The sequence below is a fragment of the Falco punctatus genome (genome assembly GCF_963210335.1).
Source record: "Falco punctatus genome assembly, chromosome: 5".
Taxonomy (NCBI): Eukaryota; Metazoa; Chordata; class Aves; order Falconiformes; family Falconidae; genus Falco; species Falco punctatus.
This window is the reverse complement of record NC_137584.1, coordinates 44,381,507-44,405,282: the sequence shown is the minus strand read 5'-3', so window position 1 is coordinate 44,405,282 and position 23,776 is coordinate 44,381,507. Positions and strand designations below refer to the sequence as shown.

General features: G+C 41.9%; 1 protein-coding gene across 10 annotated transcripts in view; it reads right to left on the bottom strand.

Moving 5' to 3' along the window:
- Positions 1–21,254, bottom strand: part of STXBP5 (syntaxin binding protein 5) — a 112,473-nt gene extending 91,219 nt beyond the window's left edge. For 9 of the 10 annotated variants that reach the window (XM_080388241.1, XM_080388247.1, XM_080388246.1 and 6 more), the window contains exons 1-3: positions 18,165–18,450; positions 17,546–17,939; positions 15,641–15,738 (exon numbers count right to left, since the gene is read on the bottom strand). In XM_080388241.1, coding sequence (XP_080244367.1) covers positions 15,641–15,738; positions 17,546–17,698 — 251 coding nt within the window. In that variant the 5' untranslated portion in view covers positions 17,699–17,939; positions 18,165–18,450. The other variant, XM_080388244.1, reaches the window with a different exon arrangement.
- Positions 21,255–23,776: the final 2,522 nt, after the last annotated feature.

Here is a 23,776-nt window from a genome sequence, read left to right as displayed (position 1 = left end):
TAGAATGCATTTACACCGATCATCTTTAAAGATTCTCCATTAATACACTAAGGTAACACTAACAAGTATTCCCAACTGAGTTTAACTTCCTCAGAAGTAAAGTTCCCCCAAATTAAGTACATTTGTATAATTTATAAGTATATGTTTTTAATGTACTATAGCAGACAATTAGAGGTTTCAGAATACAGAGGATCTTCTACATTTGGATATATTTTTTTTATGTACAAACTATGTGGACAAAGTTTTCAAACTATGCATTTAAGTGTTTGATCCGTTTTGTAATTGAAATCTGCCAATTTTAAGTTTGATATTAAATACAATTTCAGGAATATTTTTAAAAGAAGTCTCTTTGAATGAGCTACCCATGCAGCAGGTGAGATTATATTCCTAAAAATGCCCATCCGTTACTCTATAGATTAGAACAGTAAGTGTTACTAGCACCACCTTTGTCAAATTGGATACAACTACCGTATACATAGCACATTATGACATTTGTAGAATGGCAGAAAGTAGTTTTTCCACTTTAAAACTTACTCAAGGCAGTTGCTTTCTGATCTCACCAGCACACTGTTTTAATTGCAACAGTAACCTCCACTGCAGACAAAAAACTGAAAGCAGAAAACATTACCAGATCACAATCTGATTACCACACAAGTTTTCAGGACAGCTTCCTTAATGTTAAAACTCACCCTTACACCATACCACGACATCTGGCATTTTAAGTTTTACTGTATAGAAACAGTTTCATCAACTATTCAGGCAGCTGATAATTTTTGCTGCTTAAGCAGAGTTTATTTCCTTGCTAACAAACCACAGAAGCTGAGAAAATGTTAAATTGCATTAACAGAAATTATTTACCATGTGAAGTGCTGAGCTGAAGTCAGGAAGTCTGTGCAACCATACTGTTGAACCACTTCATTGTTACAGAATTCTCTCTGAGAGGAGTCAACCAGACTAGAAGTACAGGAGCCATCACACTGATTCAAACCAGAAGTCCATGCAGCCCATAACTGTCTCCTACAACAGCAATCAGCTTTATTTAGGAGAGCTCACAAGCCTGTCCACATTTTTCAGCCTGTTCCCAAACCAAACCCTCCCAGTAGATTAGCTATGTAAAACCTTCAGCATTTACCTATTAAGACTTGTGTCTAAATTTGTCTATTCCCTTCCTAAATGCACCAGTATGGCCTGCCAACACTGTTTCATCCATGCCCACAAATACTAGTCTGAAAATAACAAGTAGTGAAATTCTAAAAACTTGTTTTTTATTTCTTTAAAATCAGTCTAATAGTACTTTAGTGAATGCTCCTTAGTTTTTGCACAGCAGATTTGCTAAGTGACAGCTCAGCATGCATTTTAACTGGTGTCCTCTTGATTTTACAGCCCTTGATCATATTTACCCCTTCTCCTCCTCTCTAAACTGAGGAGACCAGGCATTGTTAATCCTCTTTTAAGGCAGCCACCCTATTCTCACTAATTCTAGTTTCCCCCTCTAAATCCACATCACTTAAAATGCAAAAACCAGGAAAACAGACTCAAAATGTGGACACAGTATTGTTCTATGACAGCAAAATGCTTCTTTGTTGACCATGTTTTTCCAAGTTTGTTGGGCCAAGTCGAAAAACCAAGTTTCAGTAGCTGGTTCAGAGAAAAATACATATCCACTTATCCACCAATTTGAAGCTTTGTACTTAGCTGTGATCTTTATGTCTCAAAGATCTAATTTAAGCCTATTTTTCTTTTATTTATTGTGTATATTACATACAATATAGTACATTAAATATGTTTCTAAATACATAATACACTAAGTATTATACATAATCTCAGTAAATGTCATCTTGAATTCAGATCAGTGAATTACTATGAAGTTATACACAAAAAAACCCACTTATGATCATTTTGGTAGTATTACTGGAACTGAATTAGTGTCTCCCAAGTTTCTGCAGTCTGGCTAGGAATCAATTCACCTCTCCCCGCCCCTGCCTGGACAAGCTCAAAAATAGGGAAAGACCACATTTGTAAAGGACAACCCAACTCAGAAAGCCTGTAGGTAGGCAACAACCAAATACTTTCCTCTTCCTGGTTTTAGAAATGACCCTTCTTTAAAAGGGTTTCACTAAGGGAACAGCTAGTCTAAGTATTCTGCCCAGGCAAGGGTGCACCAGACACAGGTAAGTTAAGGTCACTTTTGAGCACTTAAGTGAGAAGAGCCTATCCACAACCTTAATAAAACAGCAAGGACCTCTACAACTTCTGTCTCTCAAAATGAAATGCAGGCAGCTCCTGTTTGCTAGATTAACTGGTGACAGCGATCACCTCTACTGCTTATTATGCTAAGGAAGATAACCTCACCCTCGGGTGCAAAAGTAACAACAGCATCATTTTTAGCTATTTTATAATGGAGAATACCCATCAAGACAATATTTTTAGTGACTACTCGCATTTGAGCCACACACCATTGCATTTCTGGTCCCTTTGGTATAGTAGTTTCTGTTACCAAAACAGAGCTAGCTTTAAGAAAAGTCCACTGCAAATAGAAATCAGTTCTGCGGCAAAGTAGGGGACCAAACAGACACAGATCCATTTGAACATTGATCACTTGCTCTCCAATTGTAGCTATGCACCAGTCATGATATTTGTGTATTTGCAGATCTGTAAAAGTTAAGTTTTTATTTCTGCAGAGTTGCATTTGCAAACTACTGTAACAGGGGCCTTTACAGCTGTTTGCACTACACTGAATGCATTACAGGTGACTTTCCTGCATTCAAAGAGATGCATTTACTAAGTTTCAGTCAGGTTATCTATAGAAATCCAAACTGTTAGCGTCTTTTGATGTGCTGCTTCTCCTGCTGGGTGTTGCCAGGTGAAAGAACAGATTATCAAAGGTTAGTAAAGTTTACTCAGGACATGCCACCTCTTCCTCATCTCTTTTTTTTTTTTTACAGTATTTGATCTGTAAATTTTGACAGTGATCATATGGGGAAAAAACAAACACAGTTCTTTTAAACTGCCATAGCTCAAAAGTTAAATAGTTTTTGTCATTTACCATTTGTTTTTCCCTAAGAAGAGAAAGAATATTATAAAAGTTAACTCCTACTGCCTCTTCCTCACAGCATCCTCTAAGGCATGTACAAATCCCATTCTATTTTACTTTTTTTACTAACCCTCTGACTATTAACACAATTAGGACTGTATTCATAGTACTTTCACAGGCAATGTCTGATGAATGAAAATAAGTAAAACAGTCAAGTTCTAGGCAGCCAAATATACCGTGGGTAACAGTTTTTGGACCTATGTTTCTGCTTAGTGGTTTTTTTTTTTTTAACTGAAAGATACAGAATTAAGTACAAAACAAGTTTAATAAAATAGTATTCTTTGTGAGTGGCTGCTATTTGAATACAATTTCCTTTGGTCAGCAACACTAAAGAAAATATGGCGACTTTTACTAGTAAGACTGTGTACTTTAAAGAGGTAGGCTACCCAATCTTTTTTCCAGGTTAGTAACTCAGCAGGATTTCTTTCCTAAGAGTTATGTTTCCCACCTAATTATTTTAAAGAATGAAGGGATATTCACTATGACAGTAAGAAATAATTATTATTTAGTCACTTAAATGGAAGTTTATCCAGGGCTTTTTTGTAGTGACTTTCCTCTTTATCTGACACTTAAGGGTGGCTGTGAAACTAACCTCCCTGTACAAGTTTACTGCACAAGTTTGGAACACATGTAAAAGGGAATGCCAGGCAATGTATTGCTCTGCAGCCCATTCTGCATATTAACAAGCATCACTAAAGCTTAGTAACTGTACTTCTAATAGCAACACTACAAAGTTCAGTCAAGAATGTTTTTCAACTGTGAAGATGAACATCTGCTCTGTTTAACACTGTAGTAAGATTGGATAGAGCATATGCAAAAAAATACAGGCATACTAAACCCATCAAATTGACATTAAGTGATCACAAAAAATTGGCATTCTATTATTTTCCCTAATGAGAAAATAGAAATATGCAAATTGCTCTCATCCATTTGCTGCTACTAACTACAAGTTGGTGTCACTAGGTGGGAAAGAAGCAGAACCTTTAGTAAAAAAGGTTACAAAAAACATTGGGTATCAGCTGGCTTACCTCTTCAGTTGGCTACTCTTGAAGCGTTAAATACATCATCTTAACATGAAACAAAGATCTAATAACGTTAATCAAATACATACAGAGTACAAGCCTGGCAGCAGCTTCAAGAGGCTATGGAATGCAATTCTCTGCTTGAAATAGCATGAATCACATAAAACAGTAGCTTGCTAAGCACAAGTACAAAGGCTTTGCTTCCTTTGGATCTGCATCTTTTCTTTAGTTCCCTGGTTTCTGAAGTTAAAACAGCTTCTGTGAAGACTTCACACAAGAATATAGGAGCAGAAGGCAATTCGTTCTTGGAGAATCCATGGGAGATACCTCATAAAAGGGTGAGTTTGGTCTATAGCCTTTCTTGAGGGAGAACCTAATCTCTCTCCACCAGTATTGCTCTTACGAGCACTGTCTGGTTTGAGTGGGGCAGGCTAAGACTTATTCTGGACAGGGAAGCAATGGTCACTGAAACTATTATCTCAATTTTAGAAGGAAATTAAGCTTCAAGTTGCCCAAAAGAAATCAGATTGTTACTACCTTTATAAGGTACTTACAAAACAAAATCCCATGACATTCAGTAAAATGAATAAATAAAGTAGCCTTCACTTATTTCTATCAAGATACAAATGTCTCTGTAGAACAGTAATCAAATAGTTGATTTTTGCAAACTGCAACACTTCAGACTGCATTTTAAGCATTACAAGATCAGCATCTTTTTTTTTTTTACAAAAAAAATTGTTTCACATGTTGTTTTGCTGATTGACTGGATACCAAGCAAAAATGAATTCCAAACCAAATAAATGCACTTTATTATATTACAGTATAATAAAAGAAAAATAGCATGCAATATGCAAAAAAGGAAACAGTACTAGTTATTATGCACAATATGATAAAATAGTAATAGACCTGAAGCATCAGCTCATTACTGCAAAGCATTAAGGAGACTAAGAAAAGGATACTTCACCAACTGCCACCTTAACATCATTCAGGCCCACACTTTGGCTGGGAAACACCTTTGCAGCCAGTGCCAGAAGCCTCTCAGTAACTGGGAAAATTCCTATGTGGTGCATCCACCTGTAGGTGAGGCTTCCTGCCCAGTCCTGGAGCTTGCCCACCTTTGTACTCAGTGAAAAACAAGAATAGCTTACACACCTAGTGTATGTAAATTTAAGTTTAGGCTAAGTGCAGGCATGCACTATCTCATGATTCATAAGGTTCACACATGCCAGGGATGCTGGCCAGATGCCCGAGCGTGGTGGAGTTTGTCATGACACAGCTGCACACCATAATTATTGTCTGGATGGTCCTGCTCATATCTTGCTTTTCAGGGGGCTCAAGGCAAACACCATCTGCTCATTAAATCTGTCCTTGAGCTCCCTGAGCTCACTGTCCAAGTTAAGCGATCCCTAATTAAAGACAAAAGACTTTCATAAGCAGTAATCAATTTAGCAAGTTTTCACCGCATGTTTTAGTTAGCTCAATCAGCATAACATAGCATTCCTTAAAGTACCTAATCTTACACTTTTGTTTTCTAGCAGACACACATTCCAAGTTTCATTTACTTTCACTATTCTTGACACTTAAGATAAAATTCAAAGCAAATGAAAAACCCCTAAGAACCACTGATACAGAGTAGAACTGTGGACAAATGACTAGGGAAGATCTATTTGTGAACTTCAGTGAAAAATCTTTACTAATACAATATTAAAATCAATCCTAATTCAGCAATTGATATAGCTACCTCAATACAAGCATTATAAATAAATTAAAAAAATCTAGTTAAGAGAAGTTTAGGATTCAAAATAGACTAAGTCTTTGCAGGAAGTGATTAATTAGAACAACTAGTATGAGACCAAGGTTGTCGTCAAGTTGTACAGATCTAGGACACAAGAGCAGTTTTGGAATCTCTTCCCAAGGAGATATTTTAACTGTAAGACAAAATAGTTCTCGCTTGTGAGAGAGTGTCTTAAACTGAACATCAGTGTGTCAGATCAGGCTAAATGATAGCCACAGAAAGAGTAATCTCATGAAAGTGTTGTAAAAATCAAAAAGAATCAGGATTCAGTATGAGTCTCTGGAGGCTAACAGAATTGCTGCATGTTTTAGAAATCTACTAAATACTCTACCACAGTCCTGACTGGTGAAGTATTTCAGTTTTAGCTATTTCCAAGACCTTAATTATTTTTAACTGTGTCTAAGTTCAGCAATACAAGTATCACTGTCAGATATTTAAATTATATCATTAGATCTTCACCTGTATTTGCACAGCAAGTCAACGGTAGTAACTTGGTGCTCCATTTGACAAACATGTAAACTGTATTATTGTCATGAAGTGCTTATGATAGAAGTGTTGACACGAAGAATGTCACCCAAGTTATCACCAGTTGAATACTAAGAGGCTATGCTTGATTATCATTGAAGTACCAATTACAATACCACAATTTAAACTTAGTGGTCAGCAGAATAAGGTAACATCAAAAGCTGCTGAAAGACAGCACACTGGCAGTGGGTAAGCAATGCAGTTGTGTATATACTTGTGAACCAAAACCCACAAACAGCTTCCTCAGGTAAACAAATAAATAAATACACTTCATGTCAAAGAATTAGATCTCAGGAAAAGTAGTCTTGTCTACTTAATCAAGTGCACTTTGCAGAATTAAGAATTTTGGTTTTTAAAAAAAGTTACAATGATCAGTTTGATGGTATACTCCAGGATGGGCCACATTAAGCGTAGTAAGAGGAAGAGAGAAGACCCAAGAGATTAAAGATAAAGAGCTACTGCAGTATTAACTCTCTCAAAACTGCTAAGGACTATTTTTTCACAATATGAAACCACTGTCCTTAATTTTAGCTAACTGGTAAAGTGAACTGTTTCCAAAATACACATCCTCCAGTTTGCTGTTTTTGCAGTTATTGCATCCGGAATGCAATAATTTACAAGTTTTAATTCTGTTTTTCACTGAGCTTCTTCATAAACAACCCTACAGAAACAGATGTGCTGTGGGAATCCTGATAAGTAACATGGGTTTTTACGGTTCCGCTAAAATGAGAAACAAAAACAGTTCCAGAAGAGTAGCAGTAAATATGTAAAATAACTGAGGGCAATTCTACTCACCTTAAAGGTAACATGTAAAAATACTTATCTTTGCCTTCTGAAACCTGTTAAAAATTGAGGGCTGGACACTTAGAAGTAGTCTAACACAGTCAGAAAACTTCTGTCAAACAGGAAGTTTTGTTAGGAAGGGTTTGCATCTTGATTTGTTCTTTCAAGCTTTATCATATCTCGAATCATGAGCTATTTCTACTTTTCCAGACATGACCTTACCGAAAAGGCTCATGTCTTCTCCTGCAGCAATAATGCTATTTCAGTTCTAAAAGATCTTCCACAGTAACTGAGAAAATTCCACATTTTACTGGATTTGTTCTAAGAGCCTAGTAAATTGAGCACCATATCAGAAGTCTGAAAGCTTAAGCTGAGTCCCTGTCACATTTTACCCTTACATCATCAAATCACCAATCCATACCACCTCAGTGTTTCACAAATAGCTAGGACATACAAGGAAACAGGCTACACTAGTGCTACTGTAACACCTGCAGCCTTGCAAACTTTGCATGCTTTCCAAAAACATTTACCTTTCCCAAGCTCACTATGACCCAGCAAGTTTGAAGCTGCAAGGCTATATCCACTAGGCTTCTCCTCTGTCAATTAAAATACCTACAGGGAAGAAAAGTTTTCATTCTGAAGTCCATTTCAGTAAATTGTAGTATTAGATATAATACAGTTATACTTCAGTTATTTTTGAACAAAAGCAATTACTACTAAAAGCCATTTAGTAGAATTACAGTACATGCAACAATACTTTAGATCAAAGACCTGGTGCAGCACAGACTTATTGACAGCCACAGCTGCTCTGAGGTGCACCTGTTCCAGCATGGCCTTATCCATAGGCCACAATGTCTTCAGAGATAGATCTGCTCCGGTGTAGCCTTACCTACAGCCACAGTCCCTCCAGAAGTAAACCTACTCCAACATGGCCTTACCCATGGCTGCAGTCTCTCCAGAGGTGATCTGCTCTGCCATGGGTTTATCCATGACCATACACTTTGAAGTGCTCCAGCATGATCTCATGCACAGCTACTGATGCTCCAAGATGTACTTCTCCACTGTGGACTTGTCCTTGGGCCAAGAACCCTTCAGAGGCATACTTGCTGCAGCACAGAAACACAGCCACAGACTTCAAGATGTACCTGCTCTGGTGTGGACTTCCCCATGGTCACAGACACTTTGGGGTGTCCTGTTCCCGCATGCTCACCCACAGGTCACAGTCCCTGCAACTCAAGTTCACTCTGGAGTTCCAGCCTGTCTGGTACAGCAGCACCCGAACAGCAGCGATGCCCTGGCCATCTGCCAGCCCAGGTGCATCACCATGGCTGCTATCAGCATGTTCCCAGGCACAACGCAGTAAGGTGATAGCAGTACAGCGAGCAGCGAAACCAAAAAGCAGCCAGTAACGAGCACTAGACCAATATACAGTAAGGCAAGCAAGCCCCACAGCAAGCACAGCAGCCTGCCAATTAATTGCTAAACAAAAATAACATCTATAAAATTGACCTAGCAGATTCCAAACAAATTTGTTACCTCTTCGACCCTTCAAGCCCCACATTGGGTGCTAAAAAGGACTGTCATGGTTTAACCCCAGCTGGCACCACCTTGCTGCTTCCTCACTCCACCCCTGGTGGTATGGAGAATTGGAAGGGTAAGAGTGAGAAAACTCATAGGTTGAGATAAAACCAGCTTATTATGTAAAGCAAAAGCTGTGCACGCAAGTAAAGCAAAACAAGGAATTCATTCACCAGTTCCCATCAGCAGTCAGGGGTTCAGCCATACCCAGGAGAGCCGGGCTCCATCACCCGTAACTGTTACTTGGGAAGACAAACAGCATCATCCAGGTGTTCCCCTCTATCTTTTCCCAGCTTTATATGCAGAGTATGACGCCATATGGTATTGGAATATCCCTTGGGTCAGCTGTCCCAGCTGTGTCCCCTCTGAACTTCTTTTGCATCCCCAGCCTATTTGCTGGTGGAATGAGAAGCAGAAAAGGCCTTGGCTCTGTGTAAGCACTGCTCAGCAGTAACTAATATACCCCTGTATTTTCAACACTGCTTTCAGCACAAATACAAAACATAGCCCCATACTAGCTACTATGAAGAAAATTAACTCTACCCCTGCCAAAACCAGCACACCAAGTCTCCCAACAAGCATAATCACAGATCTAAAAAAGTACATGATCCTATTTATTATGAAGAATTCAATAATAGCTTTCTCTGTGTAGCACTAACTTGGTATAATCCCATACACTTAAGGGTTACATATCTCATCATGGCATTTTGGCCTTATTTCATTTCAGAATATCTAAAGATAATTTATTTTCTTCATTTAGGGAATGAGGATTTTTCATTGAAAGAAAGATACAAGACAGCTAATGATTTCCATGTGAACTAAAAGCTGGAAGATATTACAAGAAATGTGGTCATGTTAAAGGAAACGGAAATGTGATAAGATTAATGTACATTTTTAAGCAAAGTAGTTTTCTTATTTAAACTACTCTTTGTAAATTGGATGGCAAGGTAGCCAAGAAATATTTTATTAACAGATAATCACAGAGTCTCTCTGGCATGACACTAGTGAAATATTTTTAGTAGCTTTACTGATGTATTCTTCCCACAACAGGAAGATTTGTTCGAAGTCCAGAAGAAAACTGGCAAAGGTTGAGATTTTTCTCTTCAGTGTACAAAAGCCAAAACCCCCTGGCAATCCACAAAACAGTAGTTTAATTTGACTTTGGTATATTCACAGATTAGACAGAATCACAGAATCATTTAGGTTGGAAAGGACCTCCCAAGTTCATCTATTCCAGTCTCCCACTTGAAGCTGTGCCAACTTCAGATAGGTGCTTGGTTTGAAAAAAACGCAATCTTTGCTCTGCATGCTGTAAACACAGCTTCAGCCACTGCCCTACTGCCCTTTCTCCAGAAGGGAGAAGAGCAAGTGTAGAGCTACTTAAAGCAAACAAAAAAAAACCCATCACATGCAAAAGCCCCCAACCAAATACCACCTACATCATCTTAAGTGGATGTTTCTGTGATAGGAGTAAAAAACCAACCCAGACAGACTGCCTTGCATAGTCTGAATGATCCAAAGGAATAGTATTTTTAATAGATATAATCAGATCACAAGTTTGAAATGGAATTTTCTTAGAGCTTCAGGGAATTTACTTGAATTTTTCGGTATACATCTACAGCAAAACTATCCAGATGCTGCTACATAAACATTTCATAACTGCATGGAACCACATATCCAGGCTTTGAGCTCTTTCGATCAAAGAATAACAGTTGTGATTCTTCTCACACAGGCCAGAGAACAGAAGTCACAGAACAAAAGTTTTATACACCTCAAATACATGAAAACGTCATTCACTTACAAAGTCATCTTTCACTGCTGATAAGAACAAGGGGAAGTGAACAGATGCTGATATTGAGAATGATTGGGATCTTCAGATATTTAACGACAGAACGACGAACAATCTAATTTTTCTCCTTCCCATGAACTGGGTTTGCAACAGGAAACTCCTCCCCCACTGAACTTTTTAATTAAGAACCTATTCAGCTTGGGAATGGAATCATAGGCACAATTTGGTCTGTGTGGAAGGCACAACACTTACTCTACAGGTATCCCCTTTATTTTCAAGAATTTCTAGTGGAAATGGTCTTTCTTTTCAGAATTCCCTCTATCAAAAGAAAGACTGAGTTTCCAGCTGCAAATGAGTATTTTAAAGGGATCAAGCACCAATAAAGATATTGCATTCATGTTGGCAGACAATCAAAATGTGTCTCATTTGATATACTGTCCTAGTTTTGCTATTGAGAAATTAAAGCACAGAAAACTGAAGAAACTTGTTTAAGATGGAGCAGTTAAACAGCAGGGAGCAAGAGAATTCCTTCAATTTTTCTGCTTTAGCTTCAAAGCTTATTCTACCTCCCATAAAAACAAACAAAAAAGCTCAGCCAACTATTAAGTCCAGAGCCCCGTACAATTACTAAATTTGAAGTTCTCAGCAAAGAATATTCTAAAGACAGACAAATCCTGAAAAAGACCATTTCACCTTTCTCAAACCTCTGTGCAGTTTAACTGCTGCCCCATTCAGATCACATTCAACTTCTGGAGGGACTTTTAGGCAGAAGAGAAAAAACAACAGACAGCATGAAAGCAGGGCTATTGCCTATGACACCAAATGCTGGCAGGACATCACAGGGTGAAGTCTACTCAATTACACCATTCAGGTAAGTTTAATCTTGAGTACTTATACTCTGCTCTAACTCCTTAGAAGGTTTTGATATCTGCTGGGAAAACAAAGCACAGCCAATTATTCACAAAACTTCCTAAAGACTACAGACTATGTGTCCTGCTGCAATGGTTCAGGTATGCACAGGAAAGAGGCAAAGCATAGATTAATTTTTAACTACTTGATGTTAAGACATCTGAGACAGGAGATCAAAAGGTGAAAGCCACCCTGGTAACAACAGATAACTCCCTTTAAGTATGAAGAAAGCCAAAAATACTGTCCTGCAGTGACAAGTGAGGCCACCAACAGCTTGCACTGACCACTGCAGTTTGAAATCTTTTGCAAGCACAATCGTTACTTGTAGGGAACACATCCACAAGCACTCAGCACTGTGCAGAAGGGTGAGCCTGAGGCAGAATTGCCACACATAAGAGGCAGGCCACCAGCCAAGGCTCAAACACCTCAAGCAGCTGTAACTGAGTCCTCTGATCAGCACCACAAACTCAGAGGAACAACTGGATCAGTGTGAGCAGAAAAGCGTGGGTGTATGCAAGAAATAAATATAAGATTTATGTCACTTAGCACTGTGCTTCCCCTCTTGTGCCTACCTCATCACTCAATTTCCCCTGCAATACAGAAAACAGAACCGAACAGCTTAACTATTTTCCACAGATTCTACTGTCAGGGAGAGGGTCCTATCAGCTGGCTGTTCTGTAGCCAGGAGTAGCAGGTCCAGCATCTGCCCTCCCTCCAAGGTTTCTGTTTTACTAAGCTATACTCTCTGTAACTTTCCCACATACACAGCAACAGAACCAAGTTGCTGTCCACAGGTGAAAACAGAACAGACCCTTTGTTATTAAATGTTAAAAATGTTCCTTTCCACCGAGGGCACTAAATACTTCTCTAATTAAGGATAATACCTGAGCAATATCAGCCTGCCTCAGAAACACTTGTTAAAGTCTCCTAGTTAAATCAGAGTTTGAAATATTTCTAAGTAACCCTGGAAATAGAATCAAGGGTGGGTTGTTGGTTTTTTTTAAGAAGGAATACAAAGGATACACCACTCAAGTTAGCTCATCTGTAATCCCAAACTGTAACTTTGGTGACTTACAAGGTTTAGGTTTTACACTAAAAGCAGTCTCCTAATATTTTTATTGATTTTGCCCCCTCTTAAAAGTGTGAAAAAAGATCTAGAACCAATGGCTGCTCATGGACACGGAATAGCAAAGACCTTGCCTCTGGCATACCAAGTCATCAACTCCATAACACTCCTCCAGTTTTAACCCATCAAGCCTAGACTCAGGGACAAAGAATATTAATATAGTAGTAATTCTACTGCCAACACGGTTAGTGAAACATATCACCTATAGTTTAGGTATTTCCATTTCCACAATTACTTTGTGGATTCAGAGAATTCCATACAGCATTGGTGTTATTTTGTCTTTATTAATCTCCAATTGATAAATATACCAAGTCAGTGAACTTCCAGTATATCTGCAACCACAGATTTTGGTTTATCAGAAAAAGCTTTAGTTCTATTTTCACATGTCATTGTATCAACACTAGAGACAGCATTTAGTATTTGTGTATAAGAATTCTCTGTTCTCCACTGGTGGTTACAGACTCCTCAAAACAGAATGAGATAAAAGCATGATATATTAAATTCAAACCCAGTATTGATTAGAACAGATTAATATGAGTAGGAATTTTCTTAAACAAAATTGCAGACTTCTCAAATACAGAGAACATGTTCTGTAAAAGGGGTGAACTGATAAATGGCCCAAAGTCAACCAGGACTGTAACATTAATTTTTTCACATTTTAATGTAATCTAAAACAGGTTAGCTAATTTCTTAGTTTAGGAATATTTTATAACCTTCCTAATTAAAAACTTGCTTTGCAATTCCTCAGATCACTTACATGCAACAGGAAGCAAGTGAAAACTCAGTAAGATGCACCTATACTTGAAGATGCAAGGAAAACACTAATATCCAGCTCCCATTTGCTTGTAGGCAATGAAAGAAGCATTCTCATTCCTTTACTTTTATATTCACAACATGAATGCAGAATAAAATGACGATTGACTTATGTCCCACTTTCAGGACTTATTTCTCAATGAATACCTCTTCACTTACTCTCAGTCTTTCCAGTGCACGCCTCATTTCAGTTAAAACACTTCCGCCGCGCTAAAGAGTAAGGGGCTCCCATTTTAATGAATCCTTGCACATAATTCATTGTTCATAAAAACCTTAGCAGGTAAAGCATCCTGTAGGTCAACAAGCACTTTTAGAGTTGTGTTTTTATCTTTGAGCAATAGAATTAAATAAGCACGTCATAAGTTTTACTCCTTCCTAAAGGGTGCTTTTCAAACCTGCTTCACTAGCCAGAGTCTGGTTTTACACTGAAATGTGTCTGAATCTATCCCTTCTGCCTGCACTCCTGCATCTCAAAGAGGAAGTAATCACAGGAGATTCATCTTCTGCAGTGTTACTAGGTTAGACCTATCAGCTGAGGCTGAGGAGTTTTAACCAGTTCTTCCAAGAATCAAGATCTTTATCAAGGTACTGAGAAGCATATTCTTCGCCATGAAGTTAGGGGAGCACCAATGTTTCATCCTCTGCATGAAACTTATTCCCTTAGGAAACACATTTTCAGTCAATGTTACTACTTCATCTCACAGCAACTGTTTCTTCCCTCACGATCTTACAGCACTTCTCCCAATAATTTAGAAAGCAATTCACACTCAGAACTCACAGGTGTAGTCATGGACAAGTGCCAGTACACAAGTTTTATCAATTCATCATTATCCACATTGCAACATCACATTGCCCACAGTTACAGGTAAGCTCTAAATAGGTACATTTTGATGTCTCCTTTTCCTCCAACCCAAATGCTTACTTTTATCTCTCTTCTCATCTATTCTACCAATATGAGATCTGATACCAATACCAGCACTACCCACCCACAATTCATTCTTCATTTAAATCAACTTTATCACATTTTAAAACCAAAATCTATAGAGTTTAGGGTACTTTCAAATACAGCACTAAGAACACTGCATGGTCATTACCATTACTCGTAGTCTGAATTAAGAGATCTTTGGAATTTATAATAGATATCGTTACAGAAGCCATACAAGCTACTTCAGACTCTTCTTAAAGCCTTGGATTTGATAATGGAAGTTCCAATTTTTCAACCCACAGAAGACGACCCTCTTAAGGCAATTAACCTTACAGACAGAGTAGTGATGTTACAGAAGGAAACAAGAGGTCTACTTGCAGACTGATATAAGCAAAGGAAAAGATGAGATTCATCTACAGTTCAAAGAGGATTAAGTCAATTTTTCTAGCAAGGTGGCCTAAGGCTTACCCAAAAAGGTCAGAGTTCAGTCAATTTCAGGACAACAGATAATTCAATTCATTGTCTTCTGCTGAAAAGTAAGGTTTGGGCAATGGCAGTGTGAATAAAGAATCTACAGGGCATCTTCTCTTAAAAATAAAAGTTTAAACACATATGTTTTTACATGGCTTGGATAGTACCATATGGCTATGGTACCATATGCCTATGAACATATGGGCGGTTCACTTTTCAGTGAGCAAAAAGAAGTAGGGTTACTGGTGCTTTATTCCACAAATTCATCCTGCTCGTCTCAATCACTTGGAAACTGTAAAGTGAAATACAATTCCTGTACCTTTTAGTGTCCCCACTTGAAACCATCTTTTAGCAACACAGAAGCAGTAGCAGGTAACTACAGTATTACAAAGCTTATCTCAAGAACCCAGAAATACCCAAAACCCACCACCCAAAACCTCCCCAACAAGCAGCACAGAATTTTTCAATCCCAGAGGGTACAGCAGGACAATGAAACAGAGCTCAGCCTAGGTCTCCTTCAATTCGCAGTCAGCTGCTGTAAGCTGTCAACACACTAGTAACCCTCTACAAAACATATATATTAACTTGAGATAATAGGGACTGAGCAGCCATACCTCACATCATTAACACAATGTGAACTGACACAAACAACAACCAGAACAGCCAGGCCACCCACCAAGAGAAACCAGGGGTTTTTTCTTCCCTTCCTGCATACCTGCTTCCTACAGACTTCTGAATGGTTCCAGCAGCTGAATCAAAACATCACTTGCATGAGGTGCACCGAATCTGCTTCAGAATATAAAAGGATACAGCCTTAGTGCTCCAGTCTGAGTCCCGATGGCCAGTATTTTCTGAACCGGATCAAATGCCAAGGCTGAAGGTTGATAGGGGAAACCATGGCGTACAGTCTAACAAGTCAGAGCATTGCAGTAATGATGGACAAGCAGCAGACCGAAAATAAACAGAATCAATATTTTGTGTTAGGGAACAGGATTCAGTGTTAATCACAATTAAGAAAGGAGCTATAAATCATTTTAACAACAGACTGAGAAAGTCAGCTGTCTTACATGAACCAATTATTTTTTTTAAAGTCACAATTACTCATTCATCCTTGATCAAGTGACAGTCATACTTACTAAAACTTAATTTGAACCTACATTTCTCCTGTACAAAGATCTTATCAACTCAGCATTTTTTCAACCACCTCATTCTCTGAGTAATCTTGTTTTCGGCTATAACAAAGGCACTTAACTATTAAAGTCTCAGATGTTCCTAGCAAGTCTGGCAAAGCCAGACTTGTCACCAGAACTATTACAAATTACTAGACTTGCTTTTCTGCAGATCACTTCAGTTTTAGTCCAAGAGGCCCACATGACAGTGCAACCTGTCTCAGCACATTAAGAAAAAAACCAAACACAACCCAAGCTCCATATAACCAATCTCTCTCCCCCTGCTTCCCCCAAAGAGAAAAAACAGCTCCCAAAAATAGACAAAACCAAAAACCACCCCACCAAATAAAGCAAAAAAACCTTCACCCTCAACCATGGGGTTCTGTCTTAATATGCAACTATCGACACATTTAGCTTTATGATTAGCCAAGACTAATTTGGTAACTGACCAAACAATAACTCCACTTCTCAGGCTGTAATTAATCAGAACTGAGAACATAATAAAAAGTGTCACCTACTCTTATTTCCATTACAAAATGTACACAACATAAGCCATACAAACGCCAGCTTTTCCATTTCAAAGCCTTTAGTTTAAAGCAGAGTTATGTTAGAACCTTATAAATGCATTGGAAGCTTCTGATATACTCCTTTTACTTCACTGAAGTTGCAGACATACCCCACAACTCTCAATATTGCCAGTTAGATTTTATTCGCTGTGAAACTGCTCTGCTCGTTTCCATGTCCTTCCTGAACAACTTGCAGAAGTGGCAGAAATGCCTGCAAAACTAGATAAAACAAGGAGGAAAATCCACAAACAAGCTCACCCATATCAGGCTAGGCCATGGGTGCATTGTAAAGATAAAAACGGGTATTGATATTCAAATCAGTTTTTATTCCTCTTGGTACAGCTGGTGAATTAATTCACTGCATCATCTTCTGAAGTGTGCAGACACGAACTGCAGTTACTGTATCATGCACAAGCAAATAAAAAACCCAAGAACTTTTCCTCTGTCTCCAGAGATTTGCAATAGCAGCATCGGCAACTTGGCAACACACTGCAGCGAAACCACCACAAACGTCTACAGCCTTTTTCAGGCGCAAAGGAACACGATAAATGCATTTGCAAATAATGCAGAGCGACAGATTCCCCGTCCTTCGGGCCCATTAGCAGAGGCTTCTACTCAAATGCCGCGATAATCAGATCTGCACTACAGCTAGGTATGACTCCTTCCCCCAGCCATCCCACTCTCTCTACGAAGCCTTCGTGAACACGGTCAATATTAGCACGCATGAAAGAGCCTAGAAGAGGACAAACACTGAAACTCTCCAGGAAAGATGACTACGGAAATCCATGAGACCTGTACAGCTACACCCACCGCTTCCTTCCCTTCTCCCCACCACCCCCCCAAAAAAATTAATACTCCAACAAGTAAACAGGAGCGGCGGGGAGGCTCGGCGCGGTCGGTACCGAGAGGCAAAGCCCGCAGAGCCCACCGCGGCGGCGCGCCCCCCTCCCCGGCCGGCTCGGGCTGCAGCGTGCATTCACCTTGCAGAGCTGGAAGTGCTCGGACTGGAGCGTCTCCTGGATTTCGGTCTCCCGGTTCCCCGCCTGCTGCTGCTGCGCGGCGGACGACGCCGAGGCGGCGGAGGAGACCGCCGTCAGGCCGTCCAGCACCTTCCTGATGTTAAATTTCCTCATGGTCTTCGGCGGCGGCGCTGCCCGCTGCCCCGGCCTCGCCGCCGCCCGCCGCGCCGCCCGCCCCACAGGCGGCAGACGAGCCCCCGCCGGGGAGGGCGGTGCAGGGGCGGCCCGCGGTCGGGGGCGCCGCGCTCTCCGCCGCGGGGCAGCGCTTCTCCTCGGCCGCGGGGAGGACGGCGAGGCGTCAGTCCGGCAGCGCAGGGGCGCTCCTCATCGGGGCCCGCGGGCTCGGAGACGGAGACTGGAGCCAAGCAAACAGGAGCCGGTCAGCCTACCAGCGCCGCCACCGCCGGTCCCGGACTCGCCGCCCGCGGCCGCTCCGCGCCCCGCGCCCTGCCCGCCGGGGCGCACGGCTCGCCCCGGGCCCGGCCGGCCCCGCCCCGGCCGCCCCTCCCGCCGCCGGGAGCGTGCGGGCCGCCTCGCCTCTCCGCGGAGCCCCCGCGTCCCCCCGCGCAGCCCGCCTCACATCGTGGCAGCCGCGGCCGCCGCTGTCATCCCTCTGCGTGCGTGCGCCTGTGGATGTGTGCGTGCGTGTGCCGGTCCCTCCCGCCGCCGCAGTCTCTCCCCCCTTCGCAGGCGCCCGCCCCGCGGCTCGGCTCGGGCACCCTCCGCCTCCTCAAAGCTGCGTGTGCCGCCAGCCAGTCACCGGCGGGGCTTCTCCCGGCCGCTGCCAGCGGCTGCCGCCGCCGCCCGCCCCCACGACCATCCTCCTCCGCCTCCTCCTGCCGCCGCGGAGGGCGCCTCCCCCGCCTCACGGTTGCTCCCCCTTGCCTGACAACGCGGAAGCGCAGCGCCCCGGGAGGAGTGGCGGCGGCGGCGACTGCCGCGGCACCCTGCCTCGCAGCGGCGGGGCGGCCGCGCATGCGCGCTAAGAGCGCCGGCACCCGGATGTGGCGGTGCCAGCTCCCCCCGCCGCTCCGCGCGGGGGCCGGGGCGCCGTGAGGGGTGCGGGGGGGCGCGGCGGTGAGGGCACCGCGCCGGGCGTGAGCTGGGTGTTGGCCTTCGGCCAGGCGGAGGCGGGAGCAGGTAACAGGTGGCGGCCGCAGGCTGCCGTGTGCCGCCCCGTCCCTGCCGCTGGCCCGGCGCTGGAGGCGGCTCCCCGGGGCCGGGCTCCTGGGGAGAGAGCGGCGCTTCGCGCGTGGTGACGCGCGGAAACCCCCCAGCGGCTGCGGGGCGCAGGGGGCGCAGGGGGCTGCTCCTCGCCCTGCGGCGGGGGCCCGGGCGCCCTGGCGGGAGCCAGCCGAGACCGGAGCAGCGCCGGCGCTTTCCCTCTGGCGCTGCCTCGGTGCGCAGCGGTGGGGCTGGCAGCGCCCGCCGGGGCCGGGGGCGATGCGAGAGGAACGTTTCCAGCGGCAGTAACGGTTAACGGGGCTGCGTGTGTGATCCCCCGTACCCCTCACCCTGGCCCGCCGTGCCTGTGAGAGCTGCGCCGGTGCCGTGGCCCCGGTCTGCGAGCGGTAGCCGAAAAGCGGCTGGACCGAGGGCTGCGGCAGAGCCAGCCGGCGGCGCCGGGAGAAGTCACGGCCAGCAAAACTGGCACAGAGTGCGCAGAGTTAAACGCTGCTTTCTACTAACGGCTGCTGTATAGTATTCTGTATTCTACTTTTATTATTCTTTTAGCACTAGATTGCATTTTTGGATTGTCTCATCAGTGGTCAGGTAATAGATACTACTCTTGTCTCAGTCGTTGTTTTATCACTGAAGGTAATTACTATTTGTGACTCTTTCCTGAACTTTCTCAGCTTAAATGAACTGGCAGTTCAGTCATCACTTTTGGAGGGAAAGCTTGTAGAAATGTGATTCAAGACATTGGCTCACATTCATGCTGTAGCAGTAAAAAGGCTCCACACGCAGTAAAATGGTCCTTTTAAGTGGTATTTTCAGCCTGAAAGCCAGGCATGGTTTATTAGCACAGTAAATGTAATACTACACAGAGAGATAAGTGTAATCAGAATGCAGCAAAATAGTTATGATGCAGCCATCATCGTAACCTCAAATGTAAAAATTCCACAAACTCTTTTTAGACCTGTAACCACAGGTCAATTTACAGCCATAATGCCAGCAGGTGTATGACGTATGAGCATTAGAAGGAAACCAAGAGAGTTTACATATTCTTACAAAGTGACCGAGTCATGAATTTACAGAGCTGTTCCCCTGTGTTACCAGGACTGTTGGACACTTCCTCAAATCATCCTGGTAAATTGTGAAAAATATGTTTCCAGAGATGGCAAAAGTCATAGAAATAAAATCAGTAGACCTAAGTAAGGTTCAGTAAATACCTGATAAAGAAATCAAATTATTTTGAGAGAGAAATGTGTGCATTTTCAGTATAACTTTAAGAATGTAAATTATAGCCCATTTGAGTCCTGTTGTCAGTATATGTTAGGCCAGGCCCTGCAAATACCCTTAGTTATAACTTTTGTAGCATAAATAGCCTTATTATTTATAGTAATATTAATTGCAGGAAAAAAAAAACCCAAGAAAAACACCTCAAAACTGGAGGAAAAATTAAAGGACTTTAAAAACACTTTTTTTGCACACGACAGTCATTTTCATACCTTCTATGCACCTGGCTCGAATCTCTTCTTTAGTTGGAGTATACATCTTTAGAGGAGAGATCAGATTTTGTTTTCTGTTTAGGTTAGCACCTAGCACAAGGAGACCCTCATTCATTATTGCAACATTGTAACAACACTTGCAAACATTCAGGGAAATGATACAAGGTACACAAGGCTGAGACAACAGCAGTTCTCTTCCCTCAGGCTTTCTTTCTAGCTGATACCCTTCAACAAATCAATGCTTTCTGGGACTTCAGCTCTTCCCATAAAAAATCAGCAACCTTCCCTCTCACTGGGATATCAGTGGGAACAGTAGTAGACCTTTAATTTTATAGTTCAGCAAATATCCCTATTATCTCTCAGGATTTAGCTGCTATATTTCAGAGCTTCTTTGGGCCTCCAGCTCTTACCCAATAACCACATCCTGTTTACAAACAGGACCAATTCTGCTTAACCTCCTTGCTTCACATTGCCTACTCAGACCTTCCAGCCCCTGATGTCTGAAATCTCTTGCCAGTGTTTTATACCCCAGTTCAAAGCCCAAGTGTCTTTCACAGCTGGGGAGCAAGCAAGCAGTTTGCAACATCTTTGGAGTGAACTATGACAGAGCCAGTGATAAACATTTACGAGTCACTTAGACCTAAGAAGTGCATCTTCTTTGGCCATACAAATCCTTGCCACCAAATGAATCCACTTGGTTTTGGTCTTCTTTCCCTGCCTTTTCTTACTGATCCAGTTATTTACCGCTCCGAGAAAAGGAGACTGAGGATCACCTGCTTATTTCTTGTTCAGTATTCTACAGATACCACATAAGCAACCACTATTCCTAATAGATGTTTGAGGCAATGGGGCAGTAGTGGCTTATGTACCAGTGCGATCCTACAGACCATTAGTTGGTGCAGGTCAAACTTGTTGGGTGTTTTGCCTCAAGACAATCACAATAACTTTACAGAAACTGCAAAGTGCAGCCACCACTTTGCTTATAGGCTGCTTTTTTTTTTTTTTTTTTTTTTTTTTGGGGGGGGGGGGGGGTGGTAGGGGTGGTGGTGTGGGGGAAGGCAGGGGGTTCTATACTACCAGTGAAGAAGAAAGAGAATGATGGTAGTCCCGCATAAGCTAGAATGAGTGAAAGCGGACTCAGGTATAATGTATGCTAAGATTTGGTGGAAAAATCCCAGAGCATAGGATAGGTAGTGAACTGAAAGGTCCACTTGTGGTGTTTGCCATTAGTTTGTATGTAAGGCCCAAAGGTGTTACTGGTTGTATCCAGAGAAGGCAATGTTCTCCAGGTGATTTGAACACCATCATAATCATTGCAGTTCTTGGCACAGATGAGAAAAGGACCATCACAAGTAAACTCAAGATCTCTGCTTGGCCTCTAACTGCACTAAAAGTTTTGACAGTCAGTCAACCCAGGCTTTAAAGGCTAACTAAGATGCTTAGCTTCCCTGAGAACTTCTTAATGGTGCTTACTCACTCACACTGCCGTCAAGATCAACTAGCCAAACATTTGCTTGCCATAAACAGAAAGAAGCTGGGAAACATTTCTAAACTAATCCTGTTCAGGTTGTTCTACTCAAATGTATTGGACAGGGCAGTGTAACTACAGCTCCAAGTGAGTTTTGGAATCTTTCCTGGCTGCTGGGAAACTGCTCAAGCTTTCTAGACTCAGAGATGTTGCCAAATGAACATCTGTAATTTTAAAATGTTTCCCCCCCCATAATCTGCATTGGTGACAAATACTAAGGAGGTCTTCCAGCTGCAGGTGAACTTTTTGATATTTCTGCAGCTTGATTTGAATAAGCCATAAACAAGAAGGAAATGAAAAGCATCTGTCAATTAGCTGGTCAGCTTCTGGAAGAAAGCTATGTTAATACTTGCCATAACCTCAACTGCAGATAACCTGTCTACTGTTTCTAAATTCTAAATTCACCCATTTCAGAAACATCCTGATTGGCCATGCCTGTACTGATATGATGAGTTCCTGCATCTAGAAGCCTTGTGTGGTCTTTGGCAGGCTCACCGATCATGGGCATCTTTTATTAAAGGCCTATGGAACAGTGTGACTAACACTGTGTGTGGATGCCATTAGGCTGTATGGATGTGCATGGCAGAAAGAAGACACATCCTAATGCTGCAGAGACTGCACCAATATTCCTGTATGTTCAGCTTGGACCAGCAAGTATGACAAACACATACATTGGTTGTTGAAGTATGAATTGGAAGGGCTCTGCAGCATTGATCTGCACAGCTAGTACAGACGATAATACAGAAGTGCCCATGTAGTTGTGTGTTGAGCTTGCCAAAATAAAGAGGCATGGCTGTCTTAGGAAGAATTTAAGGAATCGTTACCAGTTAACCACTGGGGGTCTCTGACAGCTGGCCACTACCAGTGGTATGTGACAAGAGGTGAATAGCTACAATGTATGAGCAGGGGAGAGTACATAAGGCAAAAGGAATGGATGACAGCAGCATTATGCGACGAAAACGCAGACTTGTGGAAGAGGTTGTGCACCATCCTCCTTGGGAACTCACATGCCTATTTGCACCTTTGTCCCACCACTGTCTTCTTGGACCAGACAAAGGCAGTGTCAGCTATTAAACTATACACAAAAATGTACTGTATCTAATGAAAACGTGTATTGCTTATTGTCTATTGACCTATTTACATGTTATTCTCATCTTCAATGATAACATGCAGTCCCTTCAAAAAATGTTGTTCTTAAGCATCTATCTTTTTTCATGTGATAGAAGCTCTTTAAGTAAAAAATAAATAACACCAAAGCTATTTAAAAAGGATGTTAACACCACATTTTTTGTTTTCAAAGTTACTTTCATTATTTTCAGCCATGTCTTTGGTACCTAAGGTTAGGTTGTCCTAGAAGCATAGTCTTGACTTATTTGGTTCCAGCCAATCCTTTCCTTTTATCACTGTCTGAAGGAATAATTTATTTTTCTGCTTATCCAAATCTTCTCTGGCCAGTGCAGGCACTTAATTAATTTCATTCTTATGTACTAAAAATGCACAGTTCTCTTTTGTTCATACAGTCTGTTGATTTCTTCTGCTTTCTATATCCTGTTTCACTTGAGCCTGGGCCAGCTCTGTGTCCTCTCCCGCTTCATGCTTTTAGTTCTAACAGTTTCTTCAGTTGTCCTGTACCCTTTAAATTAATCTCGTGTGATCAAAACAGGTAGTTTTGGTGTCAGAGTATTTCCTCTTTTTAGTTCATGATTTTCTAGGGTATAGTGCATGAACAGTCCTAGGAGCAGGGTTCACAGTTTAGGATGCTTCTCTTCCAAGCAAATACTCTGTAAGCTGCAAAGATCATCTCCTTCTGTCACCTACTTTCTTTTTAGAAAAAAAATCAATAATTGAAGTAGGGGATAGATACTCATTCCATGACATTTTCCTCTAGACTGTGTTTACTCGTTAGGTGAAAGGAGGAGTGTCTGAATTAAAGCTCTCATTTTCTTGTCACGAATAAGCACTACCAGGACTAGGCAGCCAGAGAATGAGCAG